At 43.9% G+C, this 27,266-nt stretch overlaps 1 protein-coding gene across 1 annotated transcript in view; it reads left to right on the top strand.

The window, feature by feature from the left end:
• The first annotated feature begins 17,168 nt into the window (after window positions 1-17,168).
• Window positions 17,169-27,266, top strand: part of LOC106590596 (beta-1,3-N-acetylglucosaminyltransferase manic fringe) — a 79,076-nt gene continuing 68,978 nt past the window's right edge. Inside the window, exon 1 of the mRNA XM_045708343.1 lies at window positions 17,169-18,008. Coding sequence (XP_045564299.1) covers window positions 17,577-18,008 — 432 coding nt within the window. The 5' untranslated portion in view covers window positions 17,169-17,576. The remainder of the gene's footprint in view (window positions 18,009-27,266) is intronic.

The following is a 27,266-nucleotide window of genomic DNA, read 5'->3' on the forward strand; positions in this document are numbered from 1 at the left end:
CATAATAATAAAGGCGCATACAGATTATTGCTTATAATACAGTAATTCCCCATAATAAACGAATAATAACCAATAGTATACAATAATAACAGACACAAACACAAGTGACTACAATATTCCATTTTAATGTAATGAAGTAAATAATACCGATTATATTTGCATGAGTCTTTTAATTAAATGAATATATTTCATTTTTATTCACATTATTAAAAGAGTAGGATATTTGTGGAACTCAATTTAACAGTTCATGGAAATAATATTTAAGGTGTGAGGGTGTGTTGGAGAGAGAGAGTATATGTGTGTGTGTGTGTGTGTGTGAGAGAGAGAGAGAATGTGTGTGTGTGTGAGAGAGAGAGAGAGTATGTGCATGTGTGTGTGTGCGTGAGAGAGAGAGAGAGACTATGTGTGTGTGTGTGTGAGTGAGAGAGAAAGTATGTGTGTATGCAGTGGTAGATTTAGGCATAGGTGACATGGGCAGCTGCCCATGGTGGTATCTTGCCGGGGGCGGCATGGGGTGCCCACACAAAATAAAAAAATAATAAAATAATAATAATATTCCAAATGGTGACATTTGCGCGATCGGTTTTCTATCACTCATTTGCACGTCATGTCAATAATATCATGTCACCGTGTGGGACTGTGGGTCAATTAACCTTGTCGGAGTGGGCGCCCTGATGCTAGTTTGTGAGCTAGGCAGGCTGAAGGGACGGTTCGCCCAGGGAGCCATACAAGCTACAACCACCACTGTGTGTGTGCGGATGCTTGCATATGTGTCTGTATCAGCCTTGAAGCTCTGTGATGTCCCAGACGAAGTTGAGAGATAGGTCCTTCCTCCTCTCCTGATAGATCTGGTCAAAGCGTTCACTCTGGGCCACCGTCAACGAGTTCTTCCAGTCTCCTACGGTACCTGAGAGAGAGAATTTTTTTAATGTATTTTTTATTTTACCTTTATTTAACTAGGCAAGTCGGTTAAGAACAAATTGTTATTTACAATCACGGCCTAGGAACAGTGGTTTAACTGCCTTGTTCAGGGGCAGAACAACGGAGTTTTACCTTGTCAGCTCGGGGATTCAATCAAGCAACCATTTAGCCCACTGCAGTAAAAGGTTAACAGTGTGTATGGAGGAGACAGGGGTGATATAGAGTTAACAGTGTGTATGGAGAGACAGGGATGATATAGGGTTAACAGTGTGTATGGAGGAGACAGGGGTGATATAGGGTTAACAGTGTGTATGGAGGAGAGAGGGGTGATATAGGGTTAACAGTGTGTAGTGTGTATGGAGAGACAGGGTGATATAGAGTTAACAGTGTGTATGGAGAGACAGGGTGATATAGGGTTAACAGTGTGTATGGAGGAGAAAGGGGTGATATAGAGTTGACAGGGGTGATATAGGGTTAACAGTGTGTAGTGTGTATGGAGAGACGGGGTGATATATGGTTAACAGTGTGTAGTGTGTATGGAGAGACAGGGTGATATAGGGTTAACAGTGTGTATGGAGAGACAGGGTGATATAGGGTTAACAGTGTGTATGGAGGAGAAAGGGGTGATATAGAGTTGACAGGGGTGATATAGGGTTAACAGTGTGTAGTGTGTATGGAGAGACAGGGTGATATAGGGTTAACAGTGTGTATGGAGGAGAAAGGGGTGATATAGGGTTAACAGTGTGTAGTGTGTATGGAGAGACGGGGTGTTTTATGGTTAACAGTGTGTAGTGTGTATGGAGAGACGGGGTGATATATGGTTAACAGTGTGTAGTGTGTATGGAGGAGAAAGGGGTGATATAGGGTTAACAGTGTGTAGTGTGTATGGAGAGACGGGGTGATATATGGTTAACAGTGTGTAGTGTGTATGGAGAGACGGGGTGATATATGGTTAACAGTGTGTAGTGTGTATAGAGAGACGGGGTGATATATGGTTAACAGTGTGTAGTGTGTATGGAGAGACGGGGTGATATATGGTTAACAGTGTGTAGTGTGTATGGAGGAGAAAGGGGTGATATAGGGTTTTAACAGTGTGTATGGAGGAGACAAGGTTGGTATAGGGTTAACAGTGTGCAAGGAGGAGACGGGTGATATAGTGTTAACAGTGTGGATGGAGGAGACGGGTGATATAGGGTTAACAGTGTGTAGTGTGTATGGAGGAGAAAGGGGTGATATAGGGTTAACAGTGTGCATGGAGGAGACGGTCATATAGAGTTAACAGTGTGTAGTGTGTATGGAAGAGAAAGGGGTGATATAGGGTTAACAATGTGCATGGAGGAGACGGGTGATATAGGGTTAACAGTGTGTAGTGTGTATGAAGGAGACGGGTGATATAGACTCAACAGTGTGCATGGAGAAGACAGGAGTGATATAGGGTTAACAGTGTGTAGTGTGTATGGAGGAGACAGGGGTGATATAGAGTTAACAATGTGTAGTGTGTATGGAGAAACAGGGTGATATAGGATTAACAGTTGTGAGAGCAAAATTGCAAGATTATGTTATAATGCTGTAATTGCATCAAATGGTAGTTTTATGAAACAGAATAGAGGGTTCCTATAACTCTATTGTGTCTGTGTGAACTGAAAGTGGGCCTCTGGGAGATTTAACACTGACAGGAGATTTACAATGTCTTTGGGTGATACCGCATTCCAGAGCATGAGTTAATGTTTCTGTACTGGGGTACCAGGGGAGATGGCTCCAGTATGGAGTTGGGGGGCCAGACCCTGGTCTCTACACAGTGAGTACAGTTTTTACAGCAGATACTGTCTGCTGTGAATTATAAGTATCTTTCATACAAATCTTAACCTTGTGACCCATTCCACACATCTTTTGTTTGTCATGTAGACTGAAGGAGGATGGACTTTGCTATAAAATGCTGTGGCTCAAACCAGCTGGTTGAGTTCTCAGTGATCACCTCCAGGGTTGATTACTGACCAGCTCCATTACTGTACTAATTAAATAATAAAGTTTGATTGTTTTGAATAAATCTAAAAGTCTCTCCTTTTGATTACAATGATTCCACCACACAGTGTGTATGGAAAGACAGGGGTGATATAGGGTTAACAGTGTGTATGGAGAGACAGGGTGACATAGGGTTAACAGTGTGTATGGAGAGACAGGGTGATATAGGGTTAACAGTGTGTATGGAGAGACAGGGTGACATAGGGTTAACAGTGTGTATGGAGGAGACTGGTGATATAGGGTTAACAGTGTATATGGAGAGACACGGGTGATATAGTGTTAACAGTGTGTATGGAGAGACAGGGTGATATAGAGTTAACAGTGTGTATGGAGAGACAGGGTGATATAGAGTTAACAGTGTGTATGGAGAGACAGGGTGATATAGAGTTAACAGTGTGTATGGAGAGACAGGGTGACATAGGGTTAACAGTGTGTACGGAGGAGACGGGTGATATAGAGTTAACAGTGTGTAGTGTGTTAAGAGAGTATGTCCCTGCAGGTGTTTGTACATTGTAAGTATGTGTATTTCTCTAGCTCACTACCATCTAACCCCACTCACTACCATCTAACCCCACTCACTACCATCTAATCCCCACTCACTACCATCTAACCCCACTCACTACCATCTAATCCCCACTCACTACCATCTAACCCCACTCACTACCATTTAAACCCACTCACTACCATCTAACCCCACTCACTACCATCTAACCCCACTCACTACCATTTAAACCCACTCACTACCATCAAACCCCACTCACTACCATCTAACCCCACTCACTACCATTTAAACCCACTCACTACCATCTAACCCCACTCACTACCATCTAACCCCACTCACTACCATTTAAACCCACTCACTACCATCTAACCCCACTCACTACCATTTAAACCCACTCACTACCATCTAACCCCACTCACTACCATCTAACCCCACTCACCATCTACCCCACTCACTACCATCTAACCCCACTCACTACCATCTAACCCCCATCTAACCCCACTCACTACCATTTAAACCCACTCACTACCATTAGTGATTAGATGGTAGTGAGTGGGCTTAGATGGTAGTGAGTGGGGTTAGATGGCAGTGAGTGGGGTTAGATGGTAGTGAGTGGGGTTAGATGGTAGTGAGTGGGGTTAGATGGTAGTGAGTGGGGTTAGATGGTAGTGAGTGGGTTAGATGGTAGTGAGTGGGGTTAGATGGTAGTGAGTGGGGTTAGATGTTAGTGAGTGGGTTTAAATGGTAGTGAGTGGGGATTAGATGCTAGTGAGTGGGGATTAGATGGTAGTGAGTGGGGTTAGATGGTAGTGAGTGGGGTTAGATGGTAGTGAGTGGGGATTAGATGGTAGTGAGTGGGGATTAGATGGTAGTGAGTGGGGTTAGATGGTAGTGAGTGGGGTTAGATGGTAGTGAGTGGGTTAGATGGTAGTGAGTGGGGTTAGATGGTAGTGAGTGGGGTTAGATGGTAGTGAGTGGGGTTAGATGGTAGTGAGTGGGGATTAGATGGTAGTGAGTGGGGTTAGATGGTAGTGAGTGGGGTTAGATGGTAGTGAGTGGGGTTAGATGGTAGTGAGTGGGGTTAGATGGTAGTGAGTGGGGATTAGATGGTAGTGAGTGGGGTTAGATGCTAGTGAGTGGGGATTAGATGGTAGTGAGTGGGTTAGATGGTAGTGAGTGGGGTTAGATGGTAGTGAGTGGGGTTAGATGGTAGTGAGTGGGTTTAAATGGTAGTGAGTGGGGATTAGATGCTAGTGAGTGGGGATTAGATGGTAGTGAGTGGGGTTAGATGGTAGTGAGTGGGGTTAGATGGTAGTGAGTGGGGATTAGATGCTAGTGAGTGGGGATTAGATGGTAGTGAGTGGGGTTAGATGGTAGTGAGTGGGGTTAGATGGTAGTGAGTGGGGATTAGATGGTAGTGAGTGGGGTTAGATGGTAGTGAGTGGGGATTAGATGGTAGTGAGTGGGGATTAGATGCTAGTGAGTGGGGATTAGATGGTAGTGAGTGGGGTTAGATGGTAGTGAGTGGGGTTAGATGGTAGTGAGTGGGGTTAGATGGTAGTGAGTGGGGATTAGATGGTAGTGAGTGGGGTTAGATGGTAGTGAGTGGGGTTAGATGGTAGTGAGTGGGGTTAGATGGTAGTGAGTGGGGTTAGATGGTAGTGAGTGGGGATTAGATGGTAGTGAGTGGGGTTAGATGCTAGTGAGTGGGGATTAGATGGTAGTGAGTGGGTTAGATGGTAGTGAGTGGGGTTAGATGGTAGTGAGTGGGGTTAGATGGTAGTGAGTGGGTTTAAATGGTAGTGAGTGGGGACTAGATGCTAGTGAGTGGGGATTAGATGGTAGTGAGTGGGGTTAGATGGTAGTGAGTGGGGTTAGATGGTAGTGAGTGGGGTTAGATGGTAGTGAGTGGGGATTAGATGCTAGTGAGTGGGGATTAGATGGTAGTGAGTGGGGTTAGATGGTAGTGAGTGGGGTTAGATGGTAGTGAGTGGGGATTAGATGGTAGTGAGTGGGGTTAGATGGTAGTGAGTGGGGATTAGATGGTAGTGAGTGGGGATTAGATGCTAGTGAGTGGGGATTAGATGGTAGTGAGTGGGGTTAGATGGTAGTGAGTGGGGTTAGATGGTAGTGAGTGGGGATTAGATGGTAGTGAGTGGGGATTAGATGCTAGTGAGTGGGGATTAGATGGTAGTGAGTGGGGTTAGATGCTAGTGAGTGGGGATTAGATGGTAGTGAGTGGGGATTAGATGCTAGTGAGTGGGGATTAGATGGTAGTGAGTGGGGTTAGATGGTAGTGAGTGGGGATTAGATGGTAGTGAGTGGGGATTAGATGGTAGTGAGTGGGGTTAGATTGTAGTGAGTGGGGTTAGATGGTAGTGAGTGGGGTTAGATGGTAGTGAGTGGGGTTAGATGGTAGTGAGTGGGGTTAGATGGTAGTGAGTGGGGATTAGATGCTAGTGAGTGGGGTTAGATGGTAGTGAGTGGGGTTAGATGGTAGTGAGTGGGGTTAGATGGTAGTGAGTGGGGGTTAGATGGTAGTGAGTGGGGTTAGATGGTAGTGAGTGGGGTTAGATGGTAGTGAGTGGGGTTAGATGGTAGTGAGTGGGGATTAGATGGTAGTGAGTGGGGTTAGATTGTAGTGAGTGGGGATTAGATGGTAGTGAGTGGGGATTAGATGGTAGTGAGTGGGGTTAGATGGTAGTGAGTGGGGTTAGATGGTAGTGAGTGGGGTTAGATGGTAGTGAGTGGGGTTAGATGGTAGTGAGTGGGGTTAGATGGTAGTGAGTGGGGATTAGATGGTAGTGAGTGGGGTTAGATGGTAGTGAGTGGGGATTAGATGGTAGTGAGTGGGGATTAGATGGTAGTGAGTGGGGTTAGATGGTAGTGAGTGGGGGTTAGATGGTAGTGAGTGGGGTTAGATGGTAGTGAGTGGGGATTAGATGGTAGTGAGTGGGGTTAGATGGTAGTGAGTGGGGTTAGATGGTAGTGAGTGGGGATTAGATGGTAGTGAGTGGGGTTAGATGGTAGTGAGTGGGGATTAGATGGTAGTGAGTGGGGTTAGATGGTAGTGAGTGGGGATTAGATGGTAGTGAGTGGGGATTAGATGGTAGTGAGTGGGGTTAGATGGTAGTGAGTGGGGTTAGATGGTAGTGAGTGGGGTTAGATGGTAGTGAGTGGGGTTAGATGGTAGTGAGTGGGGTTAGATGGTAGTGAGTGGGGATTAGATGGTAGTGAGTGGGGTTAGATGGTAGTGAGTGGGGATTAGATGGTAGTGAGTGGGGTTAGATGGTAGTGAGTGGGGTTAGATGGTAGTGAGTGGGGTTAGATGGTAGTGAGTGGGGATTAGATGGTAGTGAGTGGGGATTAGATGGTAGTGAGTGGGGTTAGATGGTAGTGAGTGGGGATTAGATGGTAGTGAGTGGGGATTAGATGGTAGTGAGTGGGGATTAGATGGTAGTGAGTGGGGTTAGATGGTAGTGAGTGGGGATTAGATGGTAGTGAGTGGGGTTAGATGGTAGTGAGTGGGGATTAGATGGTAGTGAGTGGGGTTAGATGGTAGTGAGTGGGATTAGATGGTAGTGAGTGGGGTTAGATGGTAGTGAGTGGGGTTAGATGGTAGTGAGTGGGGATTAGATGGTAGTGAGTGGGGATTAGATGGTAGTGAGTGGGGATTAGATGGTAGTGAGTGGGGTTAGATGGTAGTGAGTGGGGATTAGATGGTAGTGAGTGGGGTTAGATGGTAGTGAGTGGGGATTAGATGGTAGTGAGTGGGGTTAGATGGTAGTGAGTGGGGTTAGATGGTAGTGAGTGGGGTTAGATGGTAGTGAGTGGGGTTAGATGGTAGTGAGTGGGGTTAGATGGTAGTGAGTGGGGTTAGATGCTAGTGAGTGGGGATTAGATGGTAGTGAGTGGGGTTAGATGGTAGTGAGTGGGATTAGATGCTAGTGAGTGGGGATTAGATGGTAGTGAGTGGGGATTAGATGGTAGTGAGTGGGGATTAGATGGTAGTGAGTGGGGGTTAGATGGTAGTGAGTGGGGGTTAGATGGTAGTGAGTGGGGTTAGATGGTAGTGAGTGGGGATTAGATGGTAGTGAGTGGGGATTAGATGGTAGTGAGTGGGGTTAGATGGTAGTGAGTGGGGTTAGATGGTAGTGAGTGGGGATTAGATGGTAGTGAGTGGGGATTAGATGGTAGTGAGTGGGGTTAGATGGTAGTGAGTGGGGTTAGATGGTAGTGAGTGGGGATTAGATGGTAGTGAGTGGGGATTAGATGGTAGTGAGTGGGGATTAGATGGTAGTGAGTGGGGATTAGATGGTAGTGAGTGGGGATTAGATGGTAGTGAGTGGGGATTAGATGGTAGTGAGTGGGGATTAGATGGTAGTGAGTGGGGATTAGATGGTAGTGAGTGGGGATTAGATGGTAGTGAGTGGGGTTAGATGGTAGTGAGTGGGGTTAGATGGTAGTGAGTGGGGGTTAGATGGTAGTGAGTGGGGGTTAGATGGTAGTGAGTGGGGATTAGATGGTAGTGAGTGGGGATTAGATGGTAGTGAGTGGGGATTAGATGGTAGTGAGTGGGGATTAGATGGTAGTGAGTGGGGTTAGATGGTAGTGAGTGGGGTTAGATGGTAGTGAGTGGGGATTAGATGGTAGTGAGTGGGGATTAGATGGTAGTGAGTGGGGATTAGATGGTAGTGAGTGGGGTTAGATGGTAGTGAGTGGGGTTAGATGGTAGTGAGTGGGGATTAGATGGTAGTGCGTGGGGATTAGATGGTAGTGAGTGGGGATTAGATGGTAGTGAGTGGGATTAGATGGTAGTGAGTGGGGATTAGATGGTAGTGAGTGGGGATTAGATGGTAGTGAGTGGGGTTAGATGGTAGTGAGTGGGGTTAGATGGTAGTGAGTGGGGGTTAGATGGTAGTGAGTGGGGTTAGATGGTAGTGAGTGGGGATTAGATGGTAGTGAGTGGGGATTACATGGTAGTGAGTGGGGTTAGATGGTAGTGAGTGGGGTTAGATGGTAGTGAGTGGGGATTAGATGGTAGTGAGTGGGGTTAGATGGTAGTGAGTGGGGGTTAGATGGTAGTGAGTGGGGGTTAGATGGTAGTGAGTGGGGATTAGATGGTAGTGAGTGGGGATTAGATGGTAGTGAGTGGGGGTTAGATGGTAGTGAGTGGGGTTAGATGGTAGTGAGTGGGGATTAGATGGTAGTGAGTGGGGGTTAGATGGTAGTGAGTGGGGTTAGATGGTAGTGAGTGGGGATTAGATGGTAGTGAGTGGGGTTAGATGGTAGTGAGTGGGGATTAGATGCTAGTGAGTGGGGTTAGATGGTAGTGAGTGGGGTTAGATGGTAGTGAGTGGGGTTAGATGGTAGTGAGTGGGGATTAGATGGTAGTGAGTGGGGGTTAGATGGTAGTGAGTGAGTGAGGTTCTGTCAATAAGGCCGCTGTCCAAGGTACCATCCCTTTGTCCAATACTACACTGACCCATACACACTTGAGCACAGGTAACACAGATAGGCTATATATATTGTAGCTCTTGAGAGTAGACATTAAGTTAAGATAATGTGGCCTATTTATTTAACCTTAGTTCAACTAGGCAAGTCAGTTAAGTTCATATTATTATTTACAATGACAGCCTACTGGGGAACAGTGGGTTAACTGAAGAGATATCTGGCCTATATTTATCTGTGCTATAACCTGTTGTGATTAAAATGTACAGCTCTTGCCCTTAGGCCACATAGCTCTTGAGAGTAGTCATGTACCTATCTAGTTATTTGTCTGATAACCTGTTAAGTCTAATTATAAACTGGGTGATTCGAGCCCTGAATGCTGATTGGCTGACAGCCGTGGTATATCAGACAATATACCACGGGTATGACAAAACATGTATTTTTATAATTACATTGGTTCAGGGGCAGAACGACAGATTTGAACCTTGTCAGCTCATGGATTCGATCTAGCAACCTTCCAGTTACTAGTCCAATGCTCTAACCACTAGGCTACCTGCCACCCCATATACCACGGCTAAGGGCTGTTCTTAGGCACAACGCAATACTTAGCCGTGGTATATTGGCCATATATCACAAACCCCTGAGATGCCCTACTGCTATTATAAACTGGTTACCAATGTAATTATAAAAATACATGTTTTGTCATACCCGTGGTATATTGTCTGATATACCCCGGCTGTCAGCCAATCAGCATTCAGGGCTCGAATCACCCAGTTTATAATTAGACTTAGACTTGCCTGTGTGTGTGTCTCTTCACAGTCCAAGTTGTTCCATAAGGTGTAGTTCATGTATTTATGGCTCGATGTAGTACTGTGCCTTTCACAGAGTCTGCTCTGGACTTGGAGACTGTGAAGAGACCCCTGGTGGCATGTCTTGTGGGGAATGCCCGACTCTACCTGGATTATGTTGGAGAGGCTTCCATTAAAGAACACCCTCTGTGTTCTGTTAGACAGGTAACTCTCAAACCACTATAAAGCAGAGGACGTAAAGCCATAACACATGTTTGTCAGCAGCCGACTATGTTTGATAATGTCAAATGCAACACTGAAGTCAATCAAAACAGCTCCCACAATCTCCTTATTGTCAATTTCTTTCAGCCAATCATCATTTGTGTAAGTGACATACATCTTCCCTATAAGAATGCTGAAAGTCAGCTGTTATTGTGTTTACTGCGAACGTTGGCTTATTCATGCTTTAATTACAACCTACTCAATTTGTAATAGATGTTCAAGCACCAGTCATGTTTATTATACCTCTGTAGCTACTGTCAGTGTGAAAGTAATACCTTTCAATCATTTACTCACCTGATTTGGGGAAAGTGACAAGGAAACATCACTGTCCTTGATCTCAAAGTGTTCCAAGCTGTCGATATATTCCGTGGTTAATTCCTGCGCGTCAGCCACAGGAAACACCTGGCCTTTATACGTAAACAACTGCTCACCGAGAAGGTTATACTCTTGTTGAGCCATTAAAAAAAACAGTAACAGAAAATGGTAAATAAGTAAGGGCAAAACACCTGAAACCAATTGTGGTCAATAGGAAAAGGAGAGTGAAGGAAAGTGACTGAGGACGTTTTCTAAGAATGAGTGGATTTTATAAGTGAAGTTAGATAAACCGTGTCGATTTTTAGTTTACGGGTTAATGAGAGTAGGCTTCTTCAGTCAATGTCACGCTCTGACCTAGGAGAGCTGTGTTTTCTCTGTTTAGTTAGGTCAGGGTGTGATAGGTGGGTGGGCATTCTATGTTTTGTTTTTCTATGTTTAGGCCGGGTATGGTTTCCAATCAGAGGCAGCTGTCTATCGTTGTCTCTGATTGGAAGCCATACTTAGGCAGCCTTTTTTTCCCTTTGTTTTTGTGGGTAGTTGCGTTCTGTTTAGTTTCTGTAGCCTGACGGAACTGTTGGCTGTCATTTTGTTATTTTGTCTTGTGTTCGTTTTCATTAAAATATAACGATGAGCACTCTACACGCTGCGCCTTGGTCTCCTCTATACGACGCCTGTTACAGTTAACCTTTGTACAGTTCCAGTGTCCTGTTGTAACTCTACGGTATTGGCCTCACTTTTATTCATATGGAGTTTGTTTACAAAGATAATACATTCACTGATCATCTCTTTTGTAAAACACTTTTTAAATTGTCTGGTCTGCCCTTTTATGTAAGGGGGTTGAATGAAAAAAGAAATAGCAATCTGTTTGCCCAAAAAGGCTAGTCATTTTGTAACTGTTGCTGGTTGAGCAATAGACTACATGTATTATGTCATTGTGGCTATGACCTTTTGAACTTCCAGTGGACATGGGAATTCTAAACCTCGAACAGAGTTGGCCAAGCACTATAAATTATTCAAGTCATTCCACATCTCTCCTCTTTCAATTCACTTCTCATCAGGAATGGAGGGATGGAAGGATGGAAGGATGAAGGGATGATTGTAGATCCATCCATTTATGTGGTTTTAGTCACTGTGGAGTGTTTTTCTAACCAGAGGGTTGATTGGTGATTGGCATGTTATTGGTTATTGATCTAAGAACCATGTCATCAAGTGGACGTGTCAAAGACACCCCAGGGGATAGGCTGTCAACCAGCAGGATCGGTCGATTCGATTGGTTTAGAAACAGACATGCTCACACTACATAAACATGTGTCTTGTATGCAGTAGAATTAATGACTGTATTGAGCCTAAGTGTATCTTGGTTCCAGAGAGTGGCTCGCATAGCATTTTCTCTCTCTCTCTCTCTCTCTCTATCTTGCTCTCTCAAACATGCATGCACACACAGATGCACACACTTTCTCTTTCTAGCTGACTCTCTTTTTCTAAATTATTGTACTATACTGCCATCTTCTGTAAGATCTCGGAAAGACACCAAAGTACAAATGAACGAGTCAATTACCATTAGGCAATTTTACTTGAATTAAATTCACGTGAACCAAGTGCTGTCGATTCAGATTACTGTAAGAGAAGAGACTTATTACTGTGTGTGTGTGTGTGTGTGTGTGTGCATGCGTGCGTGCGTGCGTGTGTGTGTGTTACTGGCTAGATCACATGTCCATAGACAATCCCTTGATGTTCTTAATGATGATATATGATGGGTAGCAGTGAAGAGGATGAAAAACATATAATTGATTTGCAGTCTGACCGTGGGTGAACTCCTGTACTTAATCAACTGAATGCTCCAGTGTCTAGAATAATGTGAACCTATTTTACCCCCAGCTGTCAAGGAGCAGCTACTTTGAACTGAAAATCCACTGGAGTCTAACCCAGTAATATAGGTCACCTGTTCAGGTACCCAGTCATATAGGTCACCTGTTCAGGTACCCAGTCATATAGGTCACCTGTTCAGGTACCCAGTAATATAGGTCACCTGTTCAGGTACCCAGTCATATAGGTCACCTGTTCAGGTACCCAGTCATATAGGTCACCTGTTCAGGTACCCAGTAATATAGGTCACCTGTTCAGGTACCCAGTAATATAGGTCACCTGTTCAGGTATCCAGTAATATAGGTCACCTGTTCAGGTACCCAGTCATATAGGTCACCTGTTCAGGTACCCAGTAATATATGTCACCTGTTCATGTACCCAGTCATATAGGTCACCTGTTCAGGTATCCAGTAATATAGGTCACCTGTTCAGGTACCCAGTAATATAGGTCACCTGTTCAGGTATCCAGTAATATAGGTCACCTGTTCAGGTACCCAGTAATATAGGTCACCTGTTCAGGTACCCAGTAATATAGGTCACCTGTTCATGTACCCAGTCATATAGGTCACCTGTTCAGGTACCCAGTAATATAGGTCACCTGTTCATGTACCCAGTCATATAGGTCACCTGTTCAGGTATCCAGTCATATAGGTCACCTGTTCATGTACCCAGTCATATACAGTAGGTCACCTGTTCAGGTATCCAGTCATATAGGTCACCTGTTCAGGTATCCAGTAATATAGGTCACCTGTTCAGGTACCCAGTAATATAGGTCACCTGTTCAGGTATCCAGTCATATAGGTCACCTGTTCAGGTACCCAGTCATATAGGTCACCTGTTCAGGTACCCAGTCATATAGGTCACCTGTTCAGGTATCCAGTCATATAGGTCACCTGTTCAGGTATCCAGTCATATAGGTCACCTGTTCAGGTATCCAGTCATATAGGTCACCTGTTCAGGTACCCAGTAATATAGGTCACCTGTTCAGGTACCCAGTAATATAGGTCACCTGTTCATGTACCCAGTCATATAGGTCACCTGTTCAGGTATCCAGTCATATAGGTCACCTGTTCAGGTACCCAGTAATATAGGTCACCTGTTCATGTACCCAGTCATATAGGTCACCTGTTCAGGTATCCAGTCATATAGGTCACCTGTTCATGTACCCAGTCATATACAGTAGGTCACCTGTTCAGGTATCCAGTCATATAGGTCACCTGTTCAGGTATCCAGTAATATAGGTCACCTGTTCAGGTACCCAGTAATATAGGTTACCTGTTCAGGTATCCAGTAATATAGGTCACCTGTTCAGGTACCCAGTCATATAGGTCACCTGTTCAGGTACCCAGTCATATAGGTCACCTGTTCAGGTATCCAGTCATATAGGTCACCTGTTCAGGTATCCAGTCATATAGGTCACCTGTTCAGGTATCCAGTCATATAGGTCACCTGTTCAGGTACCCAGTAATATAGGTCACCTGTTCAGGTACCCAGTAATATAGGTCACCTGTTCAGGTACCCAGTAATATAGGTCACCTGTTCAGGTACCCAGTCATATACAGTAGGTCACCTGTTCAGGTACCCAGTCATATAGGTCACCTGTTCAGGTATCCAGTCATATAGGTCACCTGTTCAGGTATCCAGTCATATAGGTCACCTGTTCAGGTACCCAGTAATATAGGTCACCTGTTCAGGTACCCAGTAATATAGGTCACCTGTTCAGGTATCCAGTCATATAGGTCACCTGTTCAGGTATCCAGTCATATAGGTCACCTGTTCAGGTATCCAGTCATATAGGTCACCTGTTCATGTACCCAGTCATATAGGTCACCTGTTCAGGTACCCAGTAATATATGTCACCTGTTCAGGTATCCAGTCATATAGGTCACCTGTTCAGGTATCCAGTCATATAGGTCACCTGTTCAGGTATCCAGTCATATAGGTCACCTGTTCTGGTATCCAGTCATATAGGTCACCTGTTCAGGTACCCAGTAATATAGGTCACCTGTTCAGGTATCCAGTCATATAGGTCACCTGTTCAGGTATCCAGTCATATAGGTCACCTGTTCAGGTACCCAGTAATATAGGTCACCTGTTCGGGTATCCAGTCATATAGGTCACCTGTTCTGGTATCCAGTCATATAAGTCACCTGTTCAGGCATGTAGTCTTACCTTAATGTAATGTGATACACACACCTACATACACACATAACGTTGGAGGATCCTGCGATGGATAAGATAGTGAGTGTGTGAGTGTGTGTGTGTGTGTGTGTGTGCGCGTGCGTGCGTTCAGGTGGAGGGTTGGAGGTGAAGAGGTGTATTGTCAGGTACTTAAAATTTGACCTGACCCTCCCCCCACCCCCCATGGTTTAGCTCGCTCTTTCCCACACAAGGACACTCTATCTACCCTCCTTCTGGAGGTAAGTACCCCCCTGCTGAGTGGTTCCCTCCATTCTACAGGGGATTAGCGCTCGACTTCAGCCCAGCCTCATTGCTCCGTATTCAGGGTCAGATCACCATGTCTCCCTTGAGTGATGGAGATATTTATTGGCCCTACTAGCCCCGAAAGTGCACTGCACTAGAACAAGAAATGAAGCTTTCCGTTATTTGAATGGTTGTGTAAAAGTCACATCAGTTAATTTGTGCAGATCTTTGAATTGCCTGGCTTGACCTAAATGGCTATATAGAATGGGAGCCCATTCATAGCTTAGTCTTATACATTTACATACTACTGTAAATTGGCTTCATGGGTATCAGACCATTTGTAGTGTATGGGATGTGAATGTGACTCTGTAGCCTACAGCGCTGTAAGTACATTGTCTAATTAATATAAATGACACCTTTGCCACATTTTAAAGTGTATAAAGAGTTCTTTATTCATTTCTATGGTAAAGGACTTGTAGGATAATCTCTTTTATGTATCTCCAATAAAAAGCCACACTTGAACACAGTCTAATCCCCTGTCTGGGCTGCGTCCCCAAATGGCACCCTATTCTCTATTTAGTGTACTACTTTTTACCAGGGGGCCTATAGGTAATAGGGTGCCATTTGGGATGCATCCTTGGTCCTCTGTATAGATTGGGGCCGAGATACAAAGCCCTGCTAAAAGACTCCCTTGATTCTCTGGGTCTTTGTTCAAAGTGGAGAGCAATGTACTTGCTGTTTTAAAAGGGCCTTTTCAGCTAGGCCGTAAACCGATCCTGGGCCTTGCCTAGCTGCGGTGTGCCCAGGTCGTCTAGGGTTTACCTGGGGGACCGAGCGGGGAATGTGGGATTGGGTGGAGGGGAGGGGATGGAGGAGAAAGAAAGAGAACAGGGGATGTGGGATGGAGGGAGGGAGGTGGAGAGGTGGAGGAGAAAGGGAGAGAGAGAGAAAGGAAGGCAGCCGGTCAGTAGGAGTGAAGTGAGGGATGGAGGGATGGATGGTAAGAAGAGAAGGCTGAGAAAGGACAAACAAACAAAGGTGCGGATGAGGGTTGCGCGTTTGTCCCCTCTCATTGATTCCCTGGTGAATTAATTGTATCAGCCTCTTTCTCTTCCATTTATTGACCTCTCTTTCTCTCTTTTATCAAACGCTGTCCCTGAAAGGGGAGGATAGCCTATATACTGTATGCAAAGACAAGAACGAGCCTAAAGTAATGTGATGCTTACTGGGATACAGACAGTGTTGTGTGAATACTCTACAAGCAGAAATATTGCATACAAGACTGTAAAACTGAATATTAGCCTAAAGCGGAATCTGATTTGGAGCCAAAGGTCCAGAGTTTTGCCTGGGGCAAGTCACAACTCCCCACCCTATGAACACTTCTGAGAACCCCCGCTTCTCTCCCACCGCAATTAGGACGAGCTTGATCTGTGACAGGTCTTTTCTGATTGACTGTGGCCTATGCAGTGATTAGGCCCTACTGCACGCCATAATTAAGGCTCTAATTGGCAACGCTTGGGGAACATGATGTGGGCAATGGGCATGCATGATGATTGATAATTCATAAAATCCATCTCTGGTGTGATGACATTCATTAACCTCTACTAGCCTATGTGCTTCTCTCTCTCTCTGCATAAATGAACCCCTCTAGCCTCTGCCAAGTCCTTATCAGTCTCGACTATTCATTTAGTCATACTTCAGATCAAGCCCCTGCACGCTATGCAGTTGTCTTGCTGCTTCCTTCCCCCACATCTACAGATGAAGGCTCCATCACAAATATAATCCTTTCCCCTGCATAGTGCACTACATTTGCCCAGAGCCCTATGGTCCTGGCCAAAAATAGCGCACTAGGGAATAGGGTGCCATTTGGGAGGCGGCGGGAGAATTATTTGGGCATTGCCAATAACAGTTAAGCTCCTAGTCATGTCAGAAATGGACAGAACCTGTTGAGGATTAACCCGTAAACAGTCTGGGCTTTTGTGCCACATGCAAGAACTCATCTCTGGTGCAAGATTCTCTCCCTGGAGAGAAAGAGAGTGAGAGAGATAGGGAGAGAGAGGGAAGATTAGATGGGTTTGTACAATGAATGTTCTCATTGAAAAAAATAGCCCACCCTATTGCTTGTCTGACCGGTAGTGTCTCATCAGTTTCAAAATCTGTCAGGAATTTTCTTTCCTATTTTACAATGTAGTTTTCTTTCAAATTCTTTAAAATGGTGAGTCATATCCTATGGATGGAGTCTCTGGCAGATGTGCACTGACAAGTGGAAGTGTCACTAAAACGTTATTATTCATCAAACGTTATGTTACTTTCTGTTACAAATACAATGTTAAAATTGGTAAATGGATTAAAACAATAAAAACTTTAATAAATCCCAACGGGCTTTACATTTTTCTCTCTACTGTTAATTTGTCATTCAAATTACCCACGGTGCCTTTACCGAAGGGAAGAGGCGGACTGATTGCAGTGGTGAGGGAACGAATGACACATATCTCCTCCCTTCCGCTGGCCTGAAACTCCAGGGAGAAGTGACAGGTAGGAAGACCGTTGTGTAGCTACCAGAACAGACAGACTCAGATAGACAAACATGTCAAACTCATGAAAGAAAATGGTTCATACTAAATTCGGCAGTTGGTGAGAGAAACAGTTATAAAAGTTTTGATGGGAAGTTGCCAGAGAAATCCATATTAGTTTGAGAATACACTTTACAACTTCGATGTGGATAATTGAATATTTAAGGTCACAATGAGTGGACAGCAAACTTTTTAAAACTTAAAATTGTCGGAACAAAAAGGAATTGATAGCCCATATAAAATACGTGGGGCAGTGTCAGAATGATTTGTCAACGGAAGGCGCTTGTCATTGGAGGATGATCACTAAATCAGATCAGAATACATTACAGAAGGAAGTTGAGGATGTGTTCAACGGGTCGAGACATAATACTCCCTTGATCACATCCACTTTCTATCCTCTTCAAATGAAATAGCCAACAATCTGAGTTTATCATGCATAGAAGGAGGATGCTTCGGGCACTCCCTGTTTTTATATTAATGTTCTTCATTGTTTTAATCGTGGACTTTCAACTAAGGACGCGGAATCTCCACAAACTCAATTCTATCCACAATCCGTCCGGGGGAGACTTACTGCGCTCGATTCAAGAGGCGCCTCTCTCCCCGGCAAAGGAGCCACCAAAGCCGGCCAAGTTTCCTCGACAACCCGCCGCTGTCTCTACTATGAACCAGACTGTTGGTGGCTTACAAGCGGAGATACAGAGAAGGAGAGACAAGTTGAGGGCTTTGGAACAGAGAAGGGTTGTCGTCACTCCATCCCTGTTGAGGTTAACGGACATCTTCCTCGCGGTGAAGAGCACCGGAAGGTTCCACGGCACGCGCCTCTCTCTCCTCCTCGAGACGTGGATCTCCAAGACCAAGGAGCACGTGAGTGTGATTGATTGGTCCAGCACGTATTCATCAACGTTGTTTAAATGTTACCTAATATTTAAGGGTACTTTGAGGGGGGACCTTTCAATTATCAAGTAACATTGACATTTTTGGGATAAAGTAGCCAACAGAAGTCAAAATACGCATATCACTGTCTTTTTGCTTTACTGTAGGCCTAGTTCAGAGTCATTTTATTTCAATAACCTAGATATCACTGATTAGTGACATGGGATAACCAATAGCCTCAATAGTCCCTTTATTCCCAGTTATTACATGGCAGGTGCACAGTGGTAACATGGGAATAGGTCTACAGTTATTACATGATAGGTGCACAGTGGTAAGATGAGAATAGGTCTACAGTTATTACATGGTAGGAGCACAGTTGTAACATGGGAATAGGTCTACAGTTATTACATGGCAGGTGCACAGTTGTAACATGAGAATAGGTCTACAGTTATTACATGGTAGGTGCACAGTGGTAAGATGAGAATAGGTCTACAGTTATTACATGGTAGGTGCACAGTGGTAACATGGGAATAGGTCTACAGTTATTACATGGTAGGTGCACAGTTGTAACATGAGAATAGGTCTACAGTTATTACATGGTAGGTGCACAGTGGTAAGATGAGAATAGGTCTACAGTTATTACATGGTAGGTGAACAGTGGTAACATGGGAATAGGTCTACAGTTATTACATGGCAGGTGCACAGTGGTAACATGGGAATAGGTCTACAGTTATTACATGGTTGGGGCACAGTGGTAACATCGGAATAGGTCTACAGTTATTACATGGTAGGTGCACAGTGGTAAGATGGGAATAGGTCTACAGTATTTTCATGGTAGATGGACAGTGGTAACATGGGAATAGGTCTACAGTTATTACATGGTAGTTGCACAGTGGTAACATGGGAATAGGTCTACAGTTATTACATGGCAGGTGAACAGTGGTAACATGAGAATAGGTCTACAGTTATTACATGGTAGGTGCACAGTGGTAACATGGGAATAGGTCTACAGTAATTACATGGCAGGTGCACTGTAGTAACATGAGAATAGGTCTACAGTTATTACATGGTAGGAGCACAGTGGTAACATGGGAATAGGTCTACAGTTATTACATGGTAGGAGAACAGTGGTAACATGGGAATAGATCTAAAGTTATTACATGGTAGGTGCACAGTGGTAACATGGGAATAGGTCTACAGTTGTTATATTAGGTGCACAGTGGTAACATGGGAATAGGTCTACAGTTATTACATGGTACGTGCACAGTGGTCACATGGGAATAGGTCTACAGTTATTATATGGTAGGTGCACAGTGGTAGGATGAGAATAGGTCTCCAGTTCTTACATGGTAGGTGCACAGTGGTAACATGGGCATAGGTCTACAGTTATTACATGGCAGGTGCACAGTGGTAACATGAGAATAGGACTACAGTTATTACATGGTAGGTGCACAGTGGTAAGATGTGAATAGGTCTACAGTTATTACATGGCAGGTGCACAGTGGGAACATGGGAATAGGTCTACAGTTATTACATGGTAGGTCCACAGTGGTAACATGGGAATAGGTCTACAGTTATTACCTGGTAGGTGCACAGTGGAAAGATGTGAATAGGTCTACAGTTATTACATGGTAGGTGGACAGCTGTAACATTTGAATAGGTCTACAGTTATTACATGGTACGTGCACAGTGGTAAGATTTGAATAGGTCTACAGTTATTACATGGTACGTGCACAGTGGTAACATGGGAATAGGTCTACAGTTGTTATATTAGGTGCACAGTGGTAACATGGGAATGGGTCTACAGTTATTACATGGTAGGTGCACAGTGGTCACATGGGAATAGGTCTACAGTTATTACATGGTAGGTGCACAGTGGTAACATGGGAATAGGTCTACAGTTATTACATGGTACGTGCACAGTGGCAAGATTTGAATAGGTCTACAGTTATTACATGGTACGTGCACAGTGGTAACATGGGAATAGTTCTACAGTTGTTATATTAGGTGCACAGTGGTAACATGGGAATAGGTCTACAGTTATTACATGGTAGGTGCACAGTGGTAAGATTTGAATAGGTCTACAGTTATTACATGGTAGGTAAACAGTGGTAACATGGGAATAGGTCTACAGTTATTACATGGTACGTGCACAGTGGTCACATGGGAATAGGTCTACAGTTATTACATGGTAGGTGCACAGTGGTAACATGGGAATATGTCTACAGTTATTACATGGTAGGTGCACAGTGGTAAAATGGGAATAGGTCTACAGTTATTACATGGCAGGTGCAGAGTGGTAACATGGGAATAGGTCTACAGTTATTACATGGTAGGTGCACAGTGGTAACATGGGAATAGGTCTACAGTTATTACATGGTAGGTGCACAGTGGTAACATGGGATTATGTCTACAGTTATTACATGGTAGGTGCACAGTGGTAACATGGGAATAGGTCTACAGTTATTACATGGTAGGTGCACAGTGGTAACATGGGAATATGTCTACAGTTATTACATGGTAGGTGCACAGTGGTAACATGGGAATAGGTCTACAGTTATTACATGGCAGGTGCAGAGTGGTAACATGGGAATAGGTCTACAGTTATTACATGGTTGGTGCACAGTGGTAACATGAGAATAGGTCTACAGTTATTACATGGTAGGTGCACAGTGGTAACATGGGAATAGGTCTACAGTTATTACATGGCAGGTCCACAGTGGTAACATGGGAATAGGTCTACAGTTATTGCATGCTAAGTGCACAGAGGTAACATAGGAATAGGACTACAGTTATTCCATGGCAGGTGCACAGTGGTAACATGGGAATAAGTCTAAAGTCATTACATGGTAGTTGCACAGTGGTAAGATGAGAATAGGTCTCCAGTTCTTACATGGCAGGTGCACAGTGGTAACATGGGAATAGGTCTACAGTTATTACATGGTAGGTGCACAGTGGTAACATGGGAATAGGTCTACAGTAATTACATGGCAGGTGCACTGTAGTAACATGAGAATAGGTCTACAGTTATTACATGGTAGGAGCACAGTGGTAACATGGGAATAGGTCTACAGTTATTACATGGTAGGAGAACAGTGGTAACATGGGAATAGATCTAAAGTTATTACATGGTAGGTGCACAGTGGTCACATGGGAATAGGTCTACAGTTATTACATGGTAGGTGCACAGTGGTCACATGGGAATAGGTCTACAGTTATTACATGGTAGGTGCACAGTGGTAACATGGGAATAGGTCTACAGTTATTACATGGTACGTGCACAGTGGTAAGATTTGAATAGGTCTACAGTTATTACATGGTACGTGCACAGTGGTAACATGGGAATAGGTCTACAGTTGTTATATTAGGTGCACAGTGGTAACATGGGAATAGGTCTACAGTTATTACATGGTACGTGCACAGTGGTCACATGGGAATAGGTCTACAGTTATTATATGGTAGGTGCACAGTGGTAGGATGAGAATAGGTCTCCAGTTCTTACATGGTAGGTGCACAGTGGTAACATGGGCATAGGTCTACAGTTATTACATGGCAGGTGCACAGTGGTAACATGAGAATAGGACTACAGTTATTACATGGTAGGTGCACAGTGGTAAGATGTGAATAGGTCTACAGTTATTACATGGCAGGTGCACAGTGGGAACATGGGAATAGGTCTACAGTTATTACATGGTAGGTCCACAGTGGTAACATGGGAATAGGTCTACAGTTATTACCTGGTAGGTGCACAGTGGAAAGATGTGAATAGGTCTACAGTTATTACATGGTAGGTGGACAGCTGTAACATTTGAATAGGTCTACAGTTATTACATGGTAGGTTCACAGTGGTAAGAGTTGAATAGGTCTACAGTTATTACATGGTAGGTGCACAGTGGTAACATGGGAATAGGTCTACAGTTATTACATGGTAAGTGCTCAGAGGTAACATAGGAATAGGACTACAGTTATTCCATGGCAGGTGCACAGTGGTAACATGGGAATAAGTCTAAAGTCATTACATGGTAGTTGCACAGTGGTAAGATGAGAATAGGTCTCCAGTTCTTACATGGCAGGTGCACAGTGGTAACATGGGAATAGGTCTACAGTTATTACATGGTAGGTGCACAGTGGTAACATGGGAATAGGTCTAAAGTTATTACATGGTAGGTGCACAGTGGTAGGATGAGAATAGGTCTACAGTTATTACATGGTAGGTTCACAGTGGTAAGATTTGAATAGGTCTACAGTTATTACATAGTAGGTGCACAGTGGTAACATGGGAATAGGTCTACAGTTATTGCATGCTAAGTGCACAGAGGTAACATAGGAATAGGACTACAGTTATTCCATGGCAGGTGCACAGTGGTAACATGGGAATAAGTCTAAAGTCATTACATGGTAGTTGCACAGTGGTAAGATGAGAATAGGTCTCCAGTTCTTACATGGCAGGTGCACAGTGGTAACATGGGAATAGGTCTACAGTTATTACATGGTAGGTGCACAGTGGTAACATGGGAATAGGTCTACAGTAATTACATGGCAGGTGCACTGTGGTAACATGAGAATAGGTCTAAAGTTATTACGTGGTAGGTGTCCAGTGGTATGATGAGAATAGGTCTACAGTTATTACATGGTAGGAGCACAGTGGTAACATGGGAATAGGTCTACAGTTATTACATGGTAGGAGCACAGTGGTAACATGGGAATAGATCTAAAGTTATTACATGGTAGGTGCACAGTGGTCACATTGGAATAGGTCTACAGTTATTACATGGTAGGTGCACAGTGGTCACATGGGAATAGGTCTACAGTTATTACATGGTAGGTGCACAGTGGTAACATGGGAATAGGTCTACAGTTATTACATGGTACGTGCACAGTGGTAAGATTTGAATAGGTCTACAGTTATTACATGGTACGTGCACAGTGGTAACATGGGAATAGGTCTACAGTTGTTATATTAGGTGCACAGTGGTCACATGGGAATAGGTCTACAGTTATTACATGGTAGGTGCACAGTGGTCACATGGGAATAGGTCTACAGTTATTACATGGTAGGTGCACAGTGGTAACATGGGAATAGGTCTACAGTTATTACATGGTACGTGCACAGTGGTAAGATTTGAATAGGTCTACAGTTATTACATGGTACGTGCACAGTGGTAACATGGGAATAGTTCTACAGTTGTTATATTAGGTGCACAGTGGTAACATGGGAATAGGTCTACAGTTATTACATGGTAGGTGCACAGTGGTAAGATTTGAATAGGTCTACATTTATTACATGGTAGGTGAACAGTGGTAACATGGGAATAGGTCTACAGTTATTACATGGTACGTGCACAGTGGTCACATGGGAATAGGTCTACAGTTATTACATGGTAGGTGTACAGTGGTAACATGGGAATATGTCTACAGTTATTACATGGTAGGTGCACAGTGGTAACATGGGAATAGGTCTACAGTTATTACATGGCAGGTGCAGAGTGGTAACATGGGAATAGGTCTACAGTTATTACATGGTAGGTGCACAGTGGTAACATGGGATTATGTCTACAGTTATTACATGGTAGGTGCACAGTGGTAACATGGGAATAGGTCTACAGTTATTACATGGTAGGTGCACAGTGGTAACATGGGAATATGTCTACAGTTATTACATGGTAGGTGCACAGTGGTAACATGGGAATAGGTCTACAGTTATTACATGGCAGGTGCAGAGTGGTAACATGGGAATAGGTCTACAGTTATTACATGGTTGGTGCACAGTGGTAACATGAGAATAGGTCTACAGTTATTACATGGTAGGTGCACAGTGGTAACATGGGAATAGGTCTACAGTTATTACATGGCAGGTCCACAGTGGTAACATGGGAATAGGTCTACAGTTATTGCATGCTAAGTGCACAGAGGTAACATAGGAATAGGACTACAGTTATTCCATGGCAGGTGCACAGTGGTAACATGGGAATAAGTCTAAAGTCATTACATGGTAGTTGCACAGTGGTAAGATGAGAATAGGTCTCCAGTTCTTACATGGCAGGTGCACAGTGGTAACATGGGAATAGGTCTACAGTTATTACATGGTAGGTTCACAGTGGTAACATGGGAATAGGTCTACAGTAATTACATGGCAGGTGCACTGTGGTAACATGAGAATAGGTCTAAAGTTATTACGTGGTAGGTTTCCAGTGGTATGATGAGAATAGGTCTACAGTTATTACATGGTAGGAGCACAGTGGTAACATGGGAATAGGTCTACAGTTATTACATGGTAGGTGCACAGTGGTCACATGGGAATAGGTCTACAGTTATTACATGGTAGGTGCACAGTGGTCACATGGGAATAGGTCTACAGTTATTACATGGTAGGTGCACAGTGGTAACATGGGAATAGGTCTACAGTTATTACATGGTACGTGCACAGTGGTAAGATTTGAATAGGTCTACAGTTATTACATGGTACGTGCACAGTGGTAAGATTTGAATAGGTCTACAGTTATTACATGGTAGGTGAACAGTGGTAACATGGGAATAGGTCTACAGTTATTACATGGTAGGTGCACAGTGGTAAATTAATATACAGTTATTACATGTAATGTAACATGGGAATAGGTCTACAGTTATTACATGGTAGCTGCACAGTGGTCACATGGGAATATGTCTACAGTTATTACATGGTAGCTGCACAGTGGTAACATGGGAATATGTCTACAGTTATTACATGGTAGCTGCACAGTGGTAACATGGGAATATGTCTACAGTTATTACATGGTAGGTGCACAGTGGTAACATGGGAATAGGTCTACAGTTATTACATGGCAGGTGCAGAGTGCTAACATGGGAATAGGTCTACAGTTATTACATGGTAGGTGCACAGTGGTAACATGGGAATAGGTCTACAGTTATTACATGGTAGGTGCACAGTGGTAACATGGGGATAGGTCTACAGTTATTACATGGCAGGTGCACAGTGGTAACATGGGAATAGGTCTACAGTTATTACATGGCAGGTGCACAGTGGTAACATGGGAATAGGTCGACAGTTATTACATGGTAGGAGAACAGTGGTAACATGGGAATAGATCTACAGTTATTACATGGTAGGTGCACAGTGGTAACATGGGAATAGGTCTACAGTTATTATATTATTATATTTATTCACTATGGCCCAACTCAGCTGGTCCTCTTCCTGTTTTGAACAGTCATGTTCTTTACAAATCAAAGCAGCACTTCCTACTTCCATACCTTCTACGCTGAGTCAACATGACTGAGGCTTTTGACTATCAGACTGTATCAGAGTTCTAGTGAAGCATATGTGAGGAGTAGTCTAGTAGTCCCATTGATGATGTGTTAGGTTTGGCTGTATGGTAGGGGTAGCAAATTACACACAAACACACACACACACACACACACACACACACACACACACACACACACACACACACACACACACACACACAGACCCTATATTCCTAGGTCCTATCTTGAAGTGTCTTGTCAAAGCGAAATCCTAACAAGCATCTAACGGTGTCACACTTCTAGAAGTGTTTGTGATGGCTGTTGGAAGCTGTGTTTGTGTGAAATGACTGCCAAGCAGATATGCATGAGTACTTTGTATTGTAAAAGCTGTAGAACACTACTTCATTGGCAGTTGGCACTTATCATTCCATTTTTGGTTCTCATAGACGATGATAGTGTTCCCAATACATGTTTTCAAACCATTTTTTTGACCCATTTACCTGTTCCTCAAAACATGAGGCACATTTTATACGTGCCTTTTCTCTGAAGAAGTATGCAAATGTCAGCTATTTCTTCAGGTCGTGTAAAAGTCTTTATACTTTCTCGTCAGCCAGTGATTCAGATGGACAGACAGGGTGACTCGTGGTTTGGTCCTCAGCAGATGTTAACTTTAGTCTTAGTTTTAGGGAAGTGAAATCATCAGCTCTCTCTCTCTCCCCCCGTCTCTCTCTTCAGCTGAGAGTCAGAAAGGAAGCTCTGTAGAACTTCAGAGGAAATGTTTTCCCTCCAACAGTGTTGTCATGGCTACTATCTACAGATGATGTGTATATAGTCTAATGTTGCTTATTTTCATTTCTTACAAGTGGAACGTTAACGCAAAGATTCTGGCTATTTGTTTTTCTCGACCCTAACATACATGCACACACACACACACACACACACAGTTCTATGTTCTCTTCATAGACTTCCTGTTCTCAGGTCAGTTTCCATTTCAGCGTTGTTGCTCTGCGGCTGTGGCGTCACCCTGGCACAGACAGCAAACACACAGACACACACAGCATCCTGTAGTAGTGTTGTGTGTGTGTGTGTCAAAACAACACAACACAAAAGATAAACTATGTACTCCTGTCCATACTCCATTAGAAGAGACAGATGATTTAAAGTCACAGTAGTACACTGATACAGGACCCAGCTGCATTACACTCTATAGGAGAGAAATCTATCCAGCTATGTTTTACAGCTCTCTCTCTCTCTCTCTCTCTCTCTCTCTCTCTCTCTCTCTCTCTTCCCATTCAACTCCCACTGTCTAGTTTACGAGCCACTGCCAGCCCCCACTCAGCCATGTTGGCTCTTCAGCCTCTTTAGCCCAGGCAGAATGATAGGGGCCTAGCGGACATTATGGAGCCGTGGTGCTGGTGCAGTTGCCTGAATTATGACTGTCAGGGAGGAAACTAATGACACAGGGCCTCTGGGTCCTGAGTCAAGCAGCGCCTCTTTTGGTTTCATCACCAGGGAATCGATCTGTGAATTACTCCTCCTTTGAACGAGTGATGGGATGGAGGGATGCGGAGGAGAAGAAAGAAAAGTACCCACAGGGGGCTAGGGGGAGGAGAGCTATAAAATGGCTAAAGGGAAGATTTAGAGGTAGCTATACTCAATATGAGAGCTAGAGGGAGGCTGTACTGTTGTTTCAGTGGAGATAGATGGAGTGCAGATCACATGGGTGTGTGTGTTGTAGTGGGAAGACAGGGCTCTATGATAGATACATGCAGTTCATCTAGTGCACTAAAGCTTTTAAGGCAATTACTTCATCCCTACGCTGGACCAATCGCTGCCTTTTATAGAGTACCAGTACACACATTTTACAGTATCTCTGTGCATCACACACACACTTGGTTCAGTTCCTAACATTTTACACTGTAGTCATTTAGCAGACACTCTTATCCAGAGTTACTTACAGTAGTGAGTGGATACATTTTCATACTGGTCCCCCGTGGGAATCAAACC

Source organism: Salmo salar, chromosome ssa02, assembly GCF_905237065.1.
Source record: "Salmo salar chromosome ssa02, Ssal_v3.1, whole genome shotgun sequence".
Lineage (NCBI taxonomy): Eukaryota > Metazoa > Chordata > Actinopteri > Salmoniformes > Salmonidae > Salmo > Salmo salar.